The sequence below is a fragment of the Muntiacus reevesi genome, chromosome X (genome assembly GCF_963930625.1).
Source record: "Muntiacus reevesi chromosome X, mMunRee1.1, whole genome shotgun sequence".
Lineage (NCBI taxonomy): Eukaryota > Metazoa > Chordata > Mammalia > Artiodactyla > Cervidae > Muntiacus > Muntiacus reevesi.
In genome coordinates, this window is record NC_089271.1 from 92,347,033 (window position 1) to 92,364,117 (window position 17,085).

A 17,085-nucleotide genomic window follows, 5' to 3' on the forward strand; every position below is an offset into this window, starting at 1 on the left:
TTTCAAATACTATGTGAATACTGAAATATTCATAAATATGTGGAACATAGCTTTCCTACCAAACTTGCAGTCTAAGTACTATCATAAAATCTACTCTAAAACAATAGAATTTAAAATTGTTTTCTTTTAAGGAAGAAATAAAAACTGTACATTGGAACAAGGTACTATACTACAAAAGCAGGTCCTTCTATCCCCCCACTATTCTGGAAATGTGAACAAAAATTAGATACAAAAGTGATTTCTGTGCGGTTTTCTTTGAACACTTTTTCAGCACCTCAATGTTATTAGGTGTATTTTTTGCTTGGTATAGGAGAAATTTTGTATGCACACATAGCTGTTCAGATTTTCCACTACCAAATATCACTGGTGAAGCTAAGCTCTTTGGGTGATAAAGGTAGCAGGGAACTGTTCCTATGAACAGTATCTTTCAGGGCATTGTTAAGGGGTAGCTGTCCATTGAGTAGTGTCAGAGGCAGGTTACAGTAAGTGTGGTGGTTGCCTAAGGAAGGTACTGGCAAGGTGGTGGTTGGCATCTCCTCTTTATAACCTCTGCAACAATGCCTCATTTGCATTGAATCTGAATGGTGGAAATCTGGGAGATCAGCTTGAGATGACACCAGAGAGGCCGAGGTACTGGTCATGGCAATAGAGGGTATAGGCTGGAGCTCTCCAAAAAGTCCTTGTTCTGCTGAGTCCAGAACATGGCACCGAGAAAGGATTTCTTTTTTCTTGGTGGGCATTTCATATATTAAGTGCTTCCAAAACTTTGAATTTAATTTGCTGCTCTTGGGTCCCTTCCACTTGATCAGGGACAGAAATTTGATGCTGCGTTTTAGTGATTCCACCTCCTGGCAATTCACCTTTCCTTTTAATTCTGTACATTCAATCAAAATCACTTTGATTTCTCCACTGACTAGCATGTTATGGAGTCTGCTTTCCAATTCGAAAATACTCCATCCTCGTCTGAGAATATAATCTGGAGTTAGCACGATAATAAGTCTTCTGCTTTGCTCAACACATCTTGTGAGATCTTCAACGTAGGCTACAAATCACAGAAAGAGAGAAAGAGTAAAACAAAGACATTTCCAGTCTTTAAAGCAGTAGGTTTGCATCCTAGTATAGCAAAGACCCAGTCTTTCACTAAGGTATATCACCTTTTCTTTTCTTGTATTTTACACTCAGAAAGCTCAATGCCTAAAAAAAAATTAAAAAAAAAAATTCTAATATATTTATTTCCCCTCACCATTACTTACAGTGTTTTACCTAATATAAACTGACTTCTTCAGAGCTTAGGTGTATTTCAGTTATTTTTATTTACTGAATCATTTAATTCCAGACAAGCCTTCGGGCTAGTACTCTAAGTGAACAATCAGCAGGTTGATGAAGAGAGAAATGGAGCCTTTTAATGAAGGTCACTGTATTTATGGGTTTGGTTGGCTTTTCCTCGTTTCCAACTACTAAACAAGTAGGGGGGTCTATGTACATAATTTATATATATTAAATTATACTTCAAAGATAATTATGAGAGAGATGGTGAAAAATCTCTTCTAAAATCATAGCTTGTTTCTCAGAATATCTTCTGTTATTTGCAACCTTAGGTTCTCCATTTTGTCCTTCAAATCTGGAGATAGGGAAGTGGTGTGTGTGTGCCCATGAGTTTAATTTGAACCAGCTGCTCTTTGTTCAGAGGAGGAGTGAGGGGTGGAGTTGGAGAATGGGGGATGGTGTGGAATGAACGGTATCAGAGGAGGAGTCTATCAACTGAGAAGTCTTTACTCTACTTTGTGGGAAAATTCTGAAAGTGAGGTAAATAAGTTCTGGTCTTTTCCTAGTAGAAAAGCACTCAACTAACTCTAGGTTTGTTTATCCCATGGAATAATCCTTTTGCAACCAGGCTTCCCAAAGCCTTATCCGCCAAAAAGGGAAACACACACATGTGTTAACAAATGGAGACTTGGACACAGGTGCTGTAACAGTGAGCTGTCTTTACTAAGCAGAGCACGAGGCCTTGTCTAATGTACAGTGCCCTCTAGCAGAAGCAGTGCCTACAGAAGCAGAGCAACATTTGTCACTACAGATCTGCCCAAGGTTACAGACTGCTTTCAGGGTGTCACGTCCAGTGCATAGTGTGGGGCCACCAAGCAGCTCGGTACAAGTCACTTGAAAAGAGAAACTTATTTTACAAATGCATATTTTTACAGATGATTTCTCTTTCCCAGGGTTTTATTTCTACCGTTTGGCAGCAAGAACACTTTCACAAGTGAAAAAGAGCAAACTCTCTCTACACCCTACAGATAAACAACTTTTTGAGAGGTACACAGAGAATTGCCCGTTTAACAAATTGTTGTTAACTGCTGTTTTGCTTTTTGCTTAATACATTTCAGTACTTTCTCATGCACTAGTTACAGAGACTGTATCTGAGGTGATAAGGCAACTTCTAAGTGGGGAGGGAACCCCTTAAGAATTTTATTAAAATTAACCCCTTCAGAATTTTATTTTAGAGATTATGTTTAAAATAAACAGCATTGAAATCTGCAAAAAGTAAAAATGAAGACAAAAACACCACACAAGTAGCAATGGGGAATTTATCACTGTCATTTAGAGAACTGGTGAAACAGAATGGAAGGAAAGGTAGAAAGTTTCAATAGAGTGGAAAAATATTATCCCAATGTATCAACAGCTCTGACTCTTCATTTTCTTCCTTTCTTTCTGCTCCCAAAAAGAAAGAAGTTATGTGGGAAGCTTCATCATTAGAAGTTGAATCTGTAAGATACAGTAAAATAAACTATCATGCATCTTTCCCATTATTCTTTTCACCTTTCCTCCAAACAAAACAAAAACCCAAGCCAGAATCATGGTATAAGTGCAGGAGTACATGAAAACACAATTTTACCAGATTATGTATGAGTTAATTGTTATTTTTACAGAAGAATTCTTTACAAAATGATTTACTGAGGGGTTATCCCAAGTAGTATTCTTCCCTTATTAATTGTTGCTTTACATTTAATTCTTAAAATTTTATCTGTACAAACTTTGTCACAAGCACATTTGTCACGAGCACATTTGTCACAGTAATGATACCTATATGAACAACACTATTTCTATGTTTTGGGATGTAGCTTAATTTACTTTTTAACTATACTTTAAAAAACAAAAGGTACAGCTATACAGATTTCTATCTACTTAAAGAAAATGACAACTCAAGTGTTCACAGTTATAAGAGAAACAGTACACACACACAATAATAAATTTGATTGGGATGTCATAGGCTTTGACTTTGGGCTTCCCAGGTGGCTCAGTGGTAAAGAACCTGCCTGCAATGCAGGAGATGCAAGAGATGGGGGTTCAAACCCTGGGTCAGGAAGATCCCCTAGAGAAGGAAAAGGCAACCTACTCTAGTATTCTTGCCTGGACAATCCCATGGACAGAGGAGCCTGGGGGGCCACGGTCCATGGGGTCACAAAGAGTCCCCAGAAATGACTGAGCACACTCGTACACACACACAGGCTTTGGCTTTATTATCCTTTTTCTCTATTGGGGGAGGGGACAGGATACAATTTTTGCCCCATTAATATGGTTCTCCCCCTTTACTTGTCTATTATACTTTGTCATTTGACAGTTAAGCAGAATGCAACATTTAGGGTTTGAGGGGCTTCTTAGAGATTAATTAGGCAGAATTAGCATTTGCCCTCAGAGGGAATGCCTGTCAAGATGAATCCCACTACACTCAGCTGCACAGGGTGTGAGCGTTGAAGGGAGCCTTGGAGAGAGGGAGTGGTCCCTTTCTCCAGCATACTACACTGGCTCTGCTTATCCTGGCAAAGCCTAGTGGAGAGTTGAGGCAACCATCCAGATAATTCCAGCTGAAAACCTGCTCTGGAAGAAAAAAAGGTCTGAATTATCCTGGTTTGCCCTATATATACATTAATCATATGCACTGGAGTCAGTCAGTCAGTACATCTAAATTTTCCCTGGGTAGATACAGCCCAAGTGTCCCAAGGAAAACACAAGCCACTTTCTTGGGCTCCGAATTTCGTGTTCCATTTCACTTGGTGAAAAACCAAGTGGAAGTTTTCAGATGTGAAGCCCACATTTCACTTCTTGGGATGCTGATCAGTGGCTGGGCAGCAATCTCAATATTTGAAAGCAGTTGGGGAGGTGCCTCTAAGTGCTGTCTGGCTCTAAGGAAAAGAAGGAGAAACTGGGCCCTCACTTCCATATTCTGGCTTGCTCTCTGTTTTTCTCTCTATGTTTTTTCTTTTTCTCACCCCTTTGCTCCTCTTTCTTTCTCCCTTTCATTTTTTTTCTTTTCCTGTCCTGTCTCTCCTGTCCTTTTCTCTTTGCCCTGTTTCTCCCTTCCTTCCTGAATTTTTGCTTTCTGTATCTTTGTCTTTGGGAAAAACAAACAAGGAACTAGACATCATGAAAGGAATACTAAATTAGCAAGGGACCCAACAGGTAGAGTTAACAATATTTTTTACTTGCTAATCTTTATCCAGGAAGTTGTTGCTGGCTCCTTTGCAGCAAGTGCACAAAAGAATTTTCCCCAACCCCTGGAGTTGCATGTCTGCATCCAATGACTGTGAACTGGAGCCTGATCCATTAGGGCCATGTCCTATTTTTGTATCGCTTTTGAGCTAAGAATGATTTTTTAAAACATTTTACAGGGTTTAAAAAAATAAGAATATTATGCAACAGAGACCATATATGACCCACACAGCCTAAAATATTTATTCTCTGAACCTTTACAGAGAAAGGTTGCCACCCCTAAATTAGAGACCAATCAGGATGTTTAGGTTTGGAAAAGTTCCAAATAAACTAAGCAGAAAACAGGTATCAAATTAAGGCACTGCTGGTCCACAGCTAGAGTAGTCCCTGACAGGCAGTGGTGTTTGCCATGGTAGGGCTGTGGTTTTGTGTTAGACATGTTAGAATCCTTCAGGAGCTATTTAAAAAAGTTTCTTACCATGAAGAGATAATAATTTTTTTTTTAATTCCTAAATTCGCAGCACACATGAATACTTACTAAATCTTGCCCTGGCTTGTTCAGGCAAATTTAGCAACCAAGTAGCAGGAATCCCTTAAAAGACTATTTTTTTCCACATAAAAATATAAAACATCCCTTAAATGAAAGGACATTAAGTTATTTCTTTGCAAATTTTGAAATAACTTAACAATAACAGAGTAAACTATGGGTGGTTGTGTCTGACAGCCTTCTGCTTAAACAAGGCAATGAAACTACACTAGATATGAAACAAAGCTATTACACTTAACCTATTTGTGATCTTCACAATTTTGTAAAGAAAAAAATGGGCAGTTGTATAAACCAAAATTCCAGTGTATTTAAAAAAGTAGCATTCAATCTACAAAAGTGACTTGAAAACAGGACACTTAAAATCAAAGCAAAAAAGTTAACTGAAAGAAGAAATAAAAGTATGAAATAGAATCAGGAAGAATATAACAGCAGCCCCAAGAAGCTACTTCTAATGGGGTGTGTATACTTTCCCCAAAGATCTCAGTACTCCTAAATGCCAGGCTTTAAATCTACTGTGGATATAGGGAGAAGCACAAGAAGAAATCACTCTTATGCATAAATTTCCATGTGGTCTTGCTACTACCTACTAACCATTTGATTTATCAAACTAATTAATTATGAATTATTTTTGTTTTGACACTGCTGCTTATGTCAGAATCATTATCAGGGATAGTAGGCATATTAAAAATTAAAAGACAAGTACTTAGTCTGTAGGTAAAAGCATAATTTATTACTTTGTCAGGTTCAAATAATAGAATCTTGGTAGGCTTATACTCACAGCTATGTATATCCAAAATCAGTTAAACAGACAAATCATTAGGGTGAGATAGTATGTGTCAAAATTGATAATATTCTACTAATTTTAGTGAATATTACATAACAAATAGCCATCAGCAATTATATTTATTAAACCTATAGATTCATATATCAAAGCTTAAGACCAAGATGGTTTCTGACTGTGATTGAGATGGATCTACTCCTATAACTGGTGGGGAGAAACCAGCAAAAATAATACAGGTTTCACATGTATCAAAGAAAAAAATGTATTATTCAGCACTATATATTTGGAAAAAGTTATTAGACCTCTGGTATAAACAGAGGCATACAGTGAGGTACTTTATAATGTAGTCTCACTGAAAATACTACCTGCATTTAAAATAATGATGCTTAATACTAACTTATTGAAAGAGTTACACAGGTTGACAACCTCACTCTTTATCTTGGCTGATGTGAAAGCTTTCGGGTCTTGCTTCTGCCTCTGGCAGATGTAAGAATCTGTCTGTGTTGTCTGCCACAGAGATTGAGGCTACAATTTTTTTTATTTAGCCAGGTGTGTGTGAGGGGAGCAGGGGGCTTTCTAAACAGTGTGTAATATTACTTGCCCTACAAAAACCTTCCCTGCCCCCTCCTCCAAGTCCTTGACTTGATAGCTCATAGTTCACAGGGATAAAATTATTTTTGGCAGGATTTTTGTTTTCTATTGACTAATGTAAGGGTTCTAATTGATTCTGATTAATAAGCTGATCAACAGTTAACATGGATTTGTTGAGTCTTTGTGAGTGCAGGAAACCATGATTTATTTAGTTTTGACTTTGGAAGCTGCATTTTTGGTAATGAACCCTTTGCTTTTGCGTTTCATCAATTGATGGACAGGAAGGCATGATGGTGGGCAGAATATACTCTGGAATGTTGTCCATATTTCTGAATTCTTTCACTTTCCTCTTTACCTCTTCACTGAGAGTAGAGGTAGGTAATGGAACACATTCAGAGAATACTGAAAGAAAGAAAATGTGGAGAGTAGCAAACAGAGTCTGCAAAATGTCCTTCCCCTCCTTCTTTTCTCTTTTAACCTCATGCCCTAAAACCTGATTTGTCATTCTAATCAGTACAATCTTGATAAATATGCAACAAGACAACTTGTTGCTTATATAGTATTTTCTGTGGTTCCTTTGGTACTTAAGACAATTTTATCTTGGTCTTCAACTCTTTTTTAAGGTGTCTGTTGTCTGTGCTTCCCCAAAAGTAGATGCTCTGTTTGAAATGCTACACAACAGAGGCTTCCTTTACCTCAAACTTTGAATGAGAAACCTCAGTCCATTGACCACAGTATTTTGCTGGTCATTTTGGATACAGTTTACAGTTCCCTCTCTATAGACTCTAACATGAAGGGGTTGGTGGGCATATATAATTTTATTCCATGTGAGTAAATTGTATACAATGTGTTAACTTTCCATGATTGTGCATTTCACCCCTGCCTCACACTTTTTAGGTCACAGACGTCAGATTGCCTGGAAAAGGATTTTATTACTCCCCAAGGACAATTTACTTGAATGATGTCCAATATGTCCAACTATTAGAGAAACTATTGGCAATGAATAGCTACAGATCCATGTACAAAATTTTTTTTGCATGCCTCACTTCAGAAGCGACTAGGGATCATCTGACACCAGATGTATTCTCCAGTCATTTGTCATTTCAATGTCAGCACAATCACAAGGCCATTAAAGAACTGAATATTAGAATAGTGAGGAAGGTCTAGCAAATGCAAGAATGTAATCAGACATAAGAATTTCTACTTTAAATTATTGAAGGAGTCCTAGGATTCTTGAGTGAGAAAAACAGAAAATTGAGCATGAAAAAAAATGGAAAGACAATTTGATATTTGAAGCCAAATTCATAAATATAATTTCAACAGACGTGGCTGATCAACCATATGCTTGACAATATTTTTCATTCACTATGTCTTTCTCTGGTGAAATAATGCAGGAATAACTCACATAGAGATCCCCATAGTCTTCCTATGGATAGAAGAGGAAACAGCTAAAAACTTTTGAAAGGCTTTTTTCTCTTTCATGTCCACTTAATCATCTATAGATTTTTCTAAAGCTTCAGCCAGAACTAGCTCAGTTTATAATTGTTTTTAAAGTATTTCACATGTACTCTTAAGGATCCTGCTCATTTTCTCTTAAAAGGCAAACAAAAACTACAGGATTTGTTTGCTTCTACTTTTAGTCTTAGAGTGCTGTTTTCTCCATTTGGTCAGTTGAAAAACTTTTATATTTTTATGTTTTATAATCTCTGCAGAAACACTGAGATAAGATGGACTCAAAAGCCTAAATGGTACTCATCCAAAAATGTCCCCAATCTCAGAATCTCAACTGCACAGCTGGGTTCTGTTGGTCACATGTCAGCTTCAGAGCACATCTGTTCATTCCTAAAGGATCCACTAGGCCCCATGAACACAATGTGCTCTGTGTATAGTACTTTACACCACAAAACCCAGCAGCTGCACGGGTGAGAAAATCTCTACTTCTCAAGTTTGTGTCTCTAGGCAGTTTGAGTAGGGTGTTTTCTATCTGGCTTTCTTTTGGTTGCCTGTCATTTCTGACATTCAGATGCCTGTTGGCAACAAAGTTGCTTTTGCTATTCTACTACAGATGTTTCTAGCCTGGGAAGAGACAGACCAAACTTTTACTGGACACATTCAGGCACCAAACCTGAGAAAACATAAGGAAGATTCTGGCCACAGGCTCAAGAATGGAAAGGTAGGTCACTGCCAGGAAAATAATGTCCAGATCTAAAGACTTCTAGTTTTAGCATTTAGGAAAAATATTTGTGTCAGTTCTTCCCATCTGTGATGGTTCATGATGGCCAAAGGACACTTCCCGAGTAGGGCATGCAAAGAGGGTACAATTACATACACTTCACCTTGGAAAGTGACATCTTTACATTAGAGCTTTCTGAGAACTCATGGTCACATGTGTGGGTGGTGGGGAGGAGAGGGGGAGGGGGACATAAGGTAAGGGAGACACATTTATGTACTTTTGAAACTGTATGCGTTGGAGAGATTTGTGTGCTGATGAGGTTGAGTTGAAATACCATGAGAGTGGTGAAAAAGAAACTGAAGATACATAAAAAATGAAGGTGTTAAACATGAATGGGTTTATTTAAAATATTTCATTAGTTTGATTCATAGAAAATTATTGTTGTAGGTCAAGAATGATATTATGAAGTCTGCTTTTACAATCCTCAAAGGCCTCACTGCTAGTTTTTAGAGGAAGGAGCAGTCTTGGGTCAACATGTTTTAAATGAGATGTGAGGGACAAACACAGCTTATAATATTGTAACTAGTGCCCCCCCCACAGGAATGTGTCTATATTTATATAGCATAACCTGTTAAATCTGTACCAATGGCTGCGACTACAGACCATAGAAGCTTCTTTAATAACACATATACACTAAGTCCAAAATGTTCTACTCTGTCATTCATGTGTAAATCAAGTATATTATTCATATACTTCATTGACTTCCTGAATGCGTGCTAAAAATGCCAAGGAAAAACTCGTTAATCGTGACATGCTGACTGCTCAGCCAGCTCTGAAATGTTGATGGAAAGGAAAAATTGTCAAAGGGCCTTTTTAAGAACTTCTGCAGGTTACACTCACAAATCGGAATTCAGAGAACATGAATTTTCTCATTCAGGAAGGAAGGATTAAAATCAAACACCCTCCAGTGGTTGCATCTGAAAACTGCATAGTTGTCTTTTACTTGTAAAAGCAGCTTTCCTGTGTACCATTGAGTACCCAGGATCCAACTCCCTGCTTAGTTTAATTGTTGTATCATCTCAAAAAATTAAAATGATCTTATATGGACTATAAAATCCCTCTTCATCCTAATAACATCATCTTGGGTATTTTTATATTAAGTTCTTTAAATGCTAGGATAAATAAGGCAACAACCTCCTATTATCCCTTACGTTGTGTATTACAGTCCTCAATTAAAATCTTGTACTTTCATGCTAGGAAATACGACTTGTATAAGCCTCACATCCCATGGTCAAGGAGGACATTCAGGCCTGTCTATGATACACCAAAACAACTAACCAATTTCGCCAATCAACTAGCTGACTCTGAGGTATAAAATATTCTACCACCTGTTTGGCTAAATTGACACAGCATGTTGATTCAATTGACCTGTCAAGTCATCAAAATAAACAAAGAATGAAGAAAACACAATTTGCAGATGCATCTCTCTTGCTCTCATGATCTCACTCTGGGTCTCATGGGTCTCATGCTGACCCAGGCACACTAGATACTGCTTTATATAATAAGCAAGTGTCCTCTATTGAGTCTCAGGTAAAGAGGCTCACCTATGTTCCAAGTTGTCCCTATTTCTTTTCCCGATGTGCACAATGTTGAAGTATTGCTTTCTGGGTCAGAAGAAAGATAATCAAAGTTGACATGTTCAGACACGAAGAGTGACATTTTTAAGTCACTTAGTGGGGTTGATAAAGACTGTCTATTGTGGTGCCAACAAATTTGTAATACAACAAAGCAGAAATTGAATCCACACTGAATCCTACTGAAGGTGACTTGACATAGAATATAAATTCCACTTTGGTAATGCTATTATCTGAATACAGTTTAGGACACTATCTAAAAATTGATGTTGCAGAATTTTGATAGTTAACGAGATGCTCTTGGCAAAAAATGCAAAAAATACATAGTAATTTAATGAACTAAACAAAAAATACTAAAGGGATATTTTTGATATTTCACTAATGATCAACCTCAACCTCTTGTAGATGTTCTTTCTAAAATCTGAAAAAAATACACATTAGGACTGAGACTATTCCTATGAATTACATTTTCTTTCAGCAGAAAGCTTCTTTTTAGCTTTCTTATTCACTTGTTTAAAAGGCCTTTCAGATACTGTCATGCAAATATTAAAACTTTTATTTCATTTCCTCTTGTCTTAAACCAACACTATTAAAACAAAATCAGCAAGCATCTATTTAGCATCTACTGAGCTCAGACATTCTGTTAGATTATAGCAGGGGTATGTAGATGAATGAGAGACAGTCCCTGCCTTCATGGAGCTTACAATCTCACTGAGAAGATAAGACATACATAGGTAGAAAGCTACATACAAAAATAATACAAAATATTACAGGAATACAAAATTTATAGTCAAGCAAGTGATTATACCCTATGTACTCTAGAGTTAGAGAAATCATTATGGAGTTTTCACAGAGGCAGTGATATGGAGAGGATAAATAGGATTTATAAAGGTATAGAAGACTAATATGAACAAAAGCATTGCAAGGACATACAATGTACATGAAAGGCATAGTTTAGCTAGAGTATGGGAATGGGTAAGGGAAATTGGTGAGGGAAATGAGTAAGGAATGGGTAAGGGAAATGGTAGGAGAAAAATTTAGGAGATAAATCTGGGCTGGCACTAGACTGTAGAAGTGTTTAGCTAAGGGTTAGTAGATTTAATCCTGTAAGAAATGGTGAAGTATTGTTGAATAGGGGAGAGACATGATGAAGGAGGTATACATATTAATGGGACTAGATGGATGAGAGGAAAAATAGGGAAGGCAAAGAGTAATAGGCATGGAGGAATGAGTTGATTAGGGCCTATACTAGAATGGTGGAAGTGATCATGGAAAAGATACAAATGGACACTGGATTTGGGAGAGAGATACCAAATAATCAAAAATGACTCTGAGGTATCAGCATGTTCTTTGGGGCTCAATCAATGTAGAACTGGCATTTCAAGTCATGAAAATGAAGGAAATTACAGAAAGAAAAGAGGTGAGGACCAAGGTAAGAAATTTGAGGAAGTCTTACATTTGTTGAAAGTAGTGTACCAGTAAATATTGTCTGGTTTCTTCCTATGAATGTGTAAGTGTGCATACTCACGTGAAAACCCAAACATATACAGAAATATATGCACACTGATAAAAAGTGATGAACAACCAAAACTCAGTTGTTTCAATTTGTTTCTTGCCAGCTAGTGACCATGGTGGACTTCTGATCACTTGAATTAACATTATTGAGGAATAAATAATGAGGAGTGAGAACCAAACAGACCTAGGTTCTAATTCCGTCTCTACCATTTGCCAGCTGACTGATACTGGACTTCTTTCAGGTCTTATTTCCTCATCTGTAAGATGAAGATAATAGTGCCTGTTCTTAAGGATGGAATGAAACAATGTGTCTGAAAATATTCTATATACAGTCAAGTACTGAAAATATAAGCTTTTTAATTTTGTTATGCATTGTATATAAATTACTATATTCTGATTTGTGGTTACAGTTTAATTTCCTCTTCCCAGGGATGTTCATATATACATGCGAACTAATTCTAGCACTTTTAGTTTCCTGCAATGACATTTTAAGCTCTCTGAGGGTAGGGGCCATATTTTTCTGTATTTATCTTATACTACCATGTACAATACTCTGAACAGTAAAAGGAAAAAAGTATATTTTTTTACTTGAACCTGAATTTATTCTGGAAACTCAAATATAACTTTCAATATGTAGCATAATTGAAAAGTGGCACTCAAGCCCTCCCCATAGTCTGCTGCTGCTGCTGCTAAGTCACTTCAGTTGTGTCCGACTCTGTGCGACCCCATAGACGGCTGCCCACCAAGCTCCCCCGTCCCTGGGATTCTCCAGGCAAGAACACTGGAGTGGGTTGCCATTCCCTTCTCCAGTGCATGAAAGTGAAAAGTGTAAGTGAAGTCGCTCAGTCGTGTCTGACTCTTAGCGACCCCATGGGCTGCAGCCTACCAGGCTCCTCCATCCATGGGATCTTCTAGGCAAGAGTACTGGAATGCCCCATAGTCTAGAACTCCTTAAAAGGAATTTAAATATACAGTGAGGTGCCATGCCCCGTGGTCTAATATACATTTTAAAGTTTTATTTATTTATTTTTTAATTGGAGAATAATTACTTTATAATATTGTGTTGGTTTCTTCCATACGTCAACATGAATCAGCCATAGGTATCTGTATGCCCTCTCCCCTTGACCTCCCTCCCACCTCCCACCCTATCCCACCCTTCTTGGTTGTCTCCCTGTATCATACAGCAAATTTTCACTGGCTATCTGATTTTACATGTGGTAATATATATATTTCAATGTTACTCTCTAAATTTGTCCCACTTTCTCCTTCCCACTCTGTGTCCACAAGTTTGTCCTCTATGTCTGCGTCTCCATTGCTGCCAAGCAGATAGGTTCATCAGTACCATCTTTCTAGATTCCATGTATATGAGTTAATATATGATATTTGTTTTTCTCTTTCTGACTTACTTCACTCTGTATAATATCTACCATATTAGAACCGAGTCAAATACATTCATTTTAATGGCTAAGTAATATTCCATTGTGTATATGTACCACAGTTTCTTTTTCCATTCATTTGTTGATGGACATCTAGGTTGCTTCCATGGGCTAGCTATTGTAAATAGTGCTGCAGTGAACATTCGGGTACATGTGTCTTTCAGTTATGTTTTTTTTTTTAAAGTGGATTTTTCTCTAAATCTGGAAATGAATGTCAAGTCTTAAATTCAGAGTTATTAGTGACAATGATTGTAGGTATAAGTAGAAACACAATGACAGAAGGTCAGTTTTGGAACTGAAATGCGTTGAAAATCTGAAATGCAAAAAAAGATTTGACTTATACAATTTTTAAAGGATCTTCATTTTTCTAAGAGCACTAAGGCAATATAGTAAAATGTACAATTAAATCACAATTTTAAAACCATACCTAAAATATAGGTGAGAGTGCCTTTAAAAAATTTGAATGCTAAAAAGTCATAACACAGGTGTTGGGGAAAATTTTGAATTTAATAAAATCTCCTGTAAGAAAAAAAACTAAATACTTGGCTCTGACATTTGAAGTCTCCATATAACTTCTTAAGTGAAACCAAACTTTTAAAATACAAAACTCAAAAGTACTTACTTCCACTTGGAATTAGGTCCCTTTCTGGGATGAATAGTTTATATCCATAGTGTTTTTCCAGCACATCTGGCAGTATTTCAAGAGCAAATTGCTCTTCTTCAGGGTTGTCACAGTCTAAAGTATCTTGGTCCACTTTCGTGTAAGAGAGATACGCATCATATTCCTTGTTGTCTTAGATACAAAGAAAAACAAAAGGGTTGTATGCATGATTAGCAGGTTCACTTTCAGGACTAAATATCTGTAATAATTAACAGGCTAGAATAAGCAGCATAATTAATAACCATCATTAACAATTAGAAAAAATAAGTCACATGCCATGCCGTAAGAAACCTAGTACATTTCAACACAATCCAGTTATAGTCAAAGGATATGAACTGAAATTGCTATGCAATGGGCAACATATAGTTTTGACAGAATAAAAGAGAATTATTTGTAACTTTTGGTGTGAATGATTAGCTCAGTGTGTTTGAATGAAGGACTACATAGACCAAAGTCATGAATCTTAACTCTTTCTGTGCCGGCTGGCTTGGCTCTGTTACTTGGTCACAGACTATACCTTGTTTGCACAAATATGTGTAAGAGATCCAAAAGAGGCTGGGCTCTGGAGTGTGGAAGATTGAAATAATCTAGCTTCACTCCTGGAGACTCTACTTGAAACAAATGCCATACTTCCAGTTGGTTAGTGTCGTCATCCTCATATACAAAATGCAGTTCATTACCAAATATTAGAGACAGCAGCTGGGTTTTATACAAGTGCATTGTCTGTTATTCTTGTTCAATCCATGGTCAACTAATTTGACACAAACTTCCAAAAGAAGCCTTTGTTTAAAAATATACATCCTTCCAATATCGCCAAATTAGGTTTTCCCTTCACCCATTTAGTCAGAGTTAACTGTGCTTTAAGAATGTAATTTTCTCCTCCTTTGCTGTATTGGCTCAGAGCCAGTCTCCCCAAAGAGAAAATGTGCACGTGTATGTATGTGTATACACACACAGAATTTTTCCCTGATTTTATTAATGATTACAGCCACTCAAAGTATTAGTCCCCACTGGTTTTAGAAGGGACACACTGGAAAAGTTATAGTGGTTTTTAAAATTCCCTTATTTAAAGAAAAAATTTTAATGTGGTGAGTCTAGATTCATATGGAACTATTAGTATTTATTAAAACTAGTTACTTGCAAGTAATTTTCAAAGACCAGAAAACATTTCAGATTTTGTTTCTAAAGCACAGAAATATTTTCCATTAAAACAGGCCTGATTAGATTATAGTTAAAACCTGACCAAAATACACTTTACAGAACGAAGCAGCCACTCATTTTCCTTATACCATTAATAATTTGGTTCTAACTGCTGAAAGAGGTATACATGATAGGCACATAAGGAGATATAAATATCCTATGGGTTCCAAGGTGGTTCAGTGGTAAAGAATTTGCCTGCCAGTGTAGGAGACTTGGGTTCAATCCCTGGGTTGAGAAGATCCTCTGGAGAGGGAAATGGCAACCCACTCCAGTATTCTTGCCTGGATTATCCTATGGACAGAGGAGCCTTGTGGGCTATGGTCCATGGGGTTGCAAATTGTTGGACATGATTTAGAGACCAAACAATAACAACAAATACACTATGGTAAGAAGCACACAGGACCCCTTTGACTACTGTAGTGATAACTGAGTCAGGATTATATTGTTCTAATTCTAGTAAAGTTCCAGGCTTCACTACCCACACATGAAAGGAACCCTGGTTATTTATGTTAAGATGGTGCTTGAAGCCAGGAGGCTTCCCTTTAGCCTGTCCTCTAGCTAGATAAGACTTGTGTGAGCCTTGGTTGAGTTACTTGATTGCTTAGGAACACACACACATGGAGGACTGCCCCAATAGTTGAGATCACTTGGCTTACAAATGAGGCACATTCCACTGTTATGCATAAAACACCACTTGGAAGTGAGAATGTTCACAAGCAATGCTAATGTAAGAACCTCCTGGTAATCCTAGCACCTCTGCCCCTGTTCCAATCAGGCTCAGGATGCACCTGCAGGCCCTTGACTTTCTCCAGCTATAATTACTCACCTGGGACTGAGAGTTGCTGATGATACACAGCTGGAAGAATAAAATAGGCCAAAGGACAAACAGATCCATTTCTATGAGCAGAATGTATTTCATCTTTCTTGATAAATGGTGTTGCTGCCTCAAACTCCATAATGTCAGCCTAGACTCTAGTTTCCTCTGACTTTGATAACTCTAACTTACAAACCTCTCGAAATTCAACTACTTATTAATTCATTCAACAATGTTTTTTTGTTGGGCATCTACTATGAGCTAGCCATCCACTATGACTACCTGACTCTTTCACCCATCTGGCCAGAACTTCTAGACTCTTGCCCCATTGCTTGTCCAGACTATGACAATTTGCCCTCCAACTATGCCTAATCTCCATATTCCTGCTCCTGTCCTTATTTGCTTCACCTATACACTAATATAGGTGGTGTTTTTGTTGTTGTTTAGTTGCTAAGCCATGTCCAATTCTTTTGAGACCCTATGGACTGTAGCCCACCAGGCTCCTCTGTCCATGAGGTTTCCCAGGCAAGAATACTGGAGTGGATTGCCATTTCCTTCTCTGGGGGATCAAGACATTTTTTTTCCAGAAAAATATTGCTATATCTCAAGTCAAGTTATGACAAAGAACATGGATGTCTTTGTGTTAACCTTCAACATGTCTGGATAACAAATTGTATATATCATTCTAGAAATACATCATTCTTTGGAAAATGGTTGCTCCTGGTTTCAGTTATGTCCCTTTAAGATGAACTAAAGGTGAAGAGCTTATGGTAACTGGCAAGAGCAGGAAGAGAGCTCTCAAAGCCACTATGTCAGATGTCCCAGGAGGCCTAGGATGCCAGCTAGTGAGCAAGCAGTGACACAGATGCCACAGTTTAAAAAATGCACTTCAGCTCTATGTAGACAGCCAAGAAAACCTCATGAATAGCCACAGCTGTTGCTCACAAAGAGGAGCAAGACAGATAAAGCAATATCAATGATACGATACGATGCGAATAAAGGTTAACGGCAAGTCCTAAAAATTGTTTTAAAACTGAATGGCCATTCAGCAACACCACTTTGTTATGTGAGGCTAATGAGCCTTCCTCTTTATTAAATCATGCTGACTATGCTCATCTGAGAAGCCAGAAAACAGCACAATGCATTATAAAGGAGAGGGCTGGCACAGTCGTCACCATAGGTATGCTATTCCCAAAGAAGAGAGAAGTTATGATGAAGGGAACCAAATTGTCTGTGGAAGAATTT

At 37.5% G+C, this 17,085-nt stretch overlaps 1 protein-coding gene across 1 annotated transcript in view; it reads right to left on the reverse strand.

Annotated features, from left to right (window-relative positions):
* Positions 1-350: 350 nt before the first annotated feature.
* IL1RAPL2 (interleukin 1 receptor accessory protein like 2) overlaps positions 351-17,085 on the reverse strand; it is a 607,533-nt gene continuing 590,798 nt past the window's right edge. The window contains exons 10-11 of the mRNA XM_065916802.1: positions 13,788-13,958; positions 351-1,042 (exon numbers count right to left, since the gene is read on the reverse strand). Of these exons, the coding sequence (XP_065772874.1) occupies positions 351-1,042; positions 13,788-13,958 (863 nt within the window). The remainder of the gene's footprint in view (positions 1,043-13,787; positions 13,959-17,085) is intronic.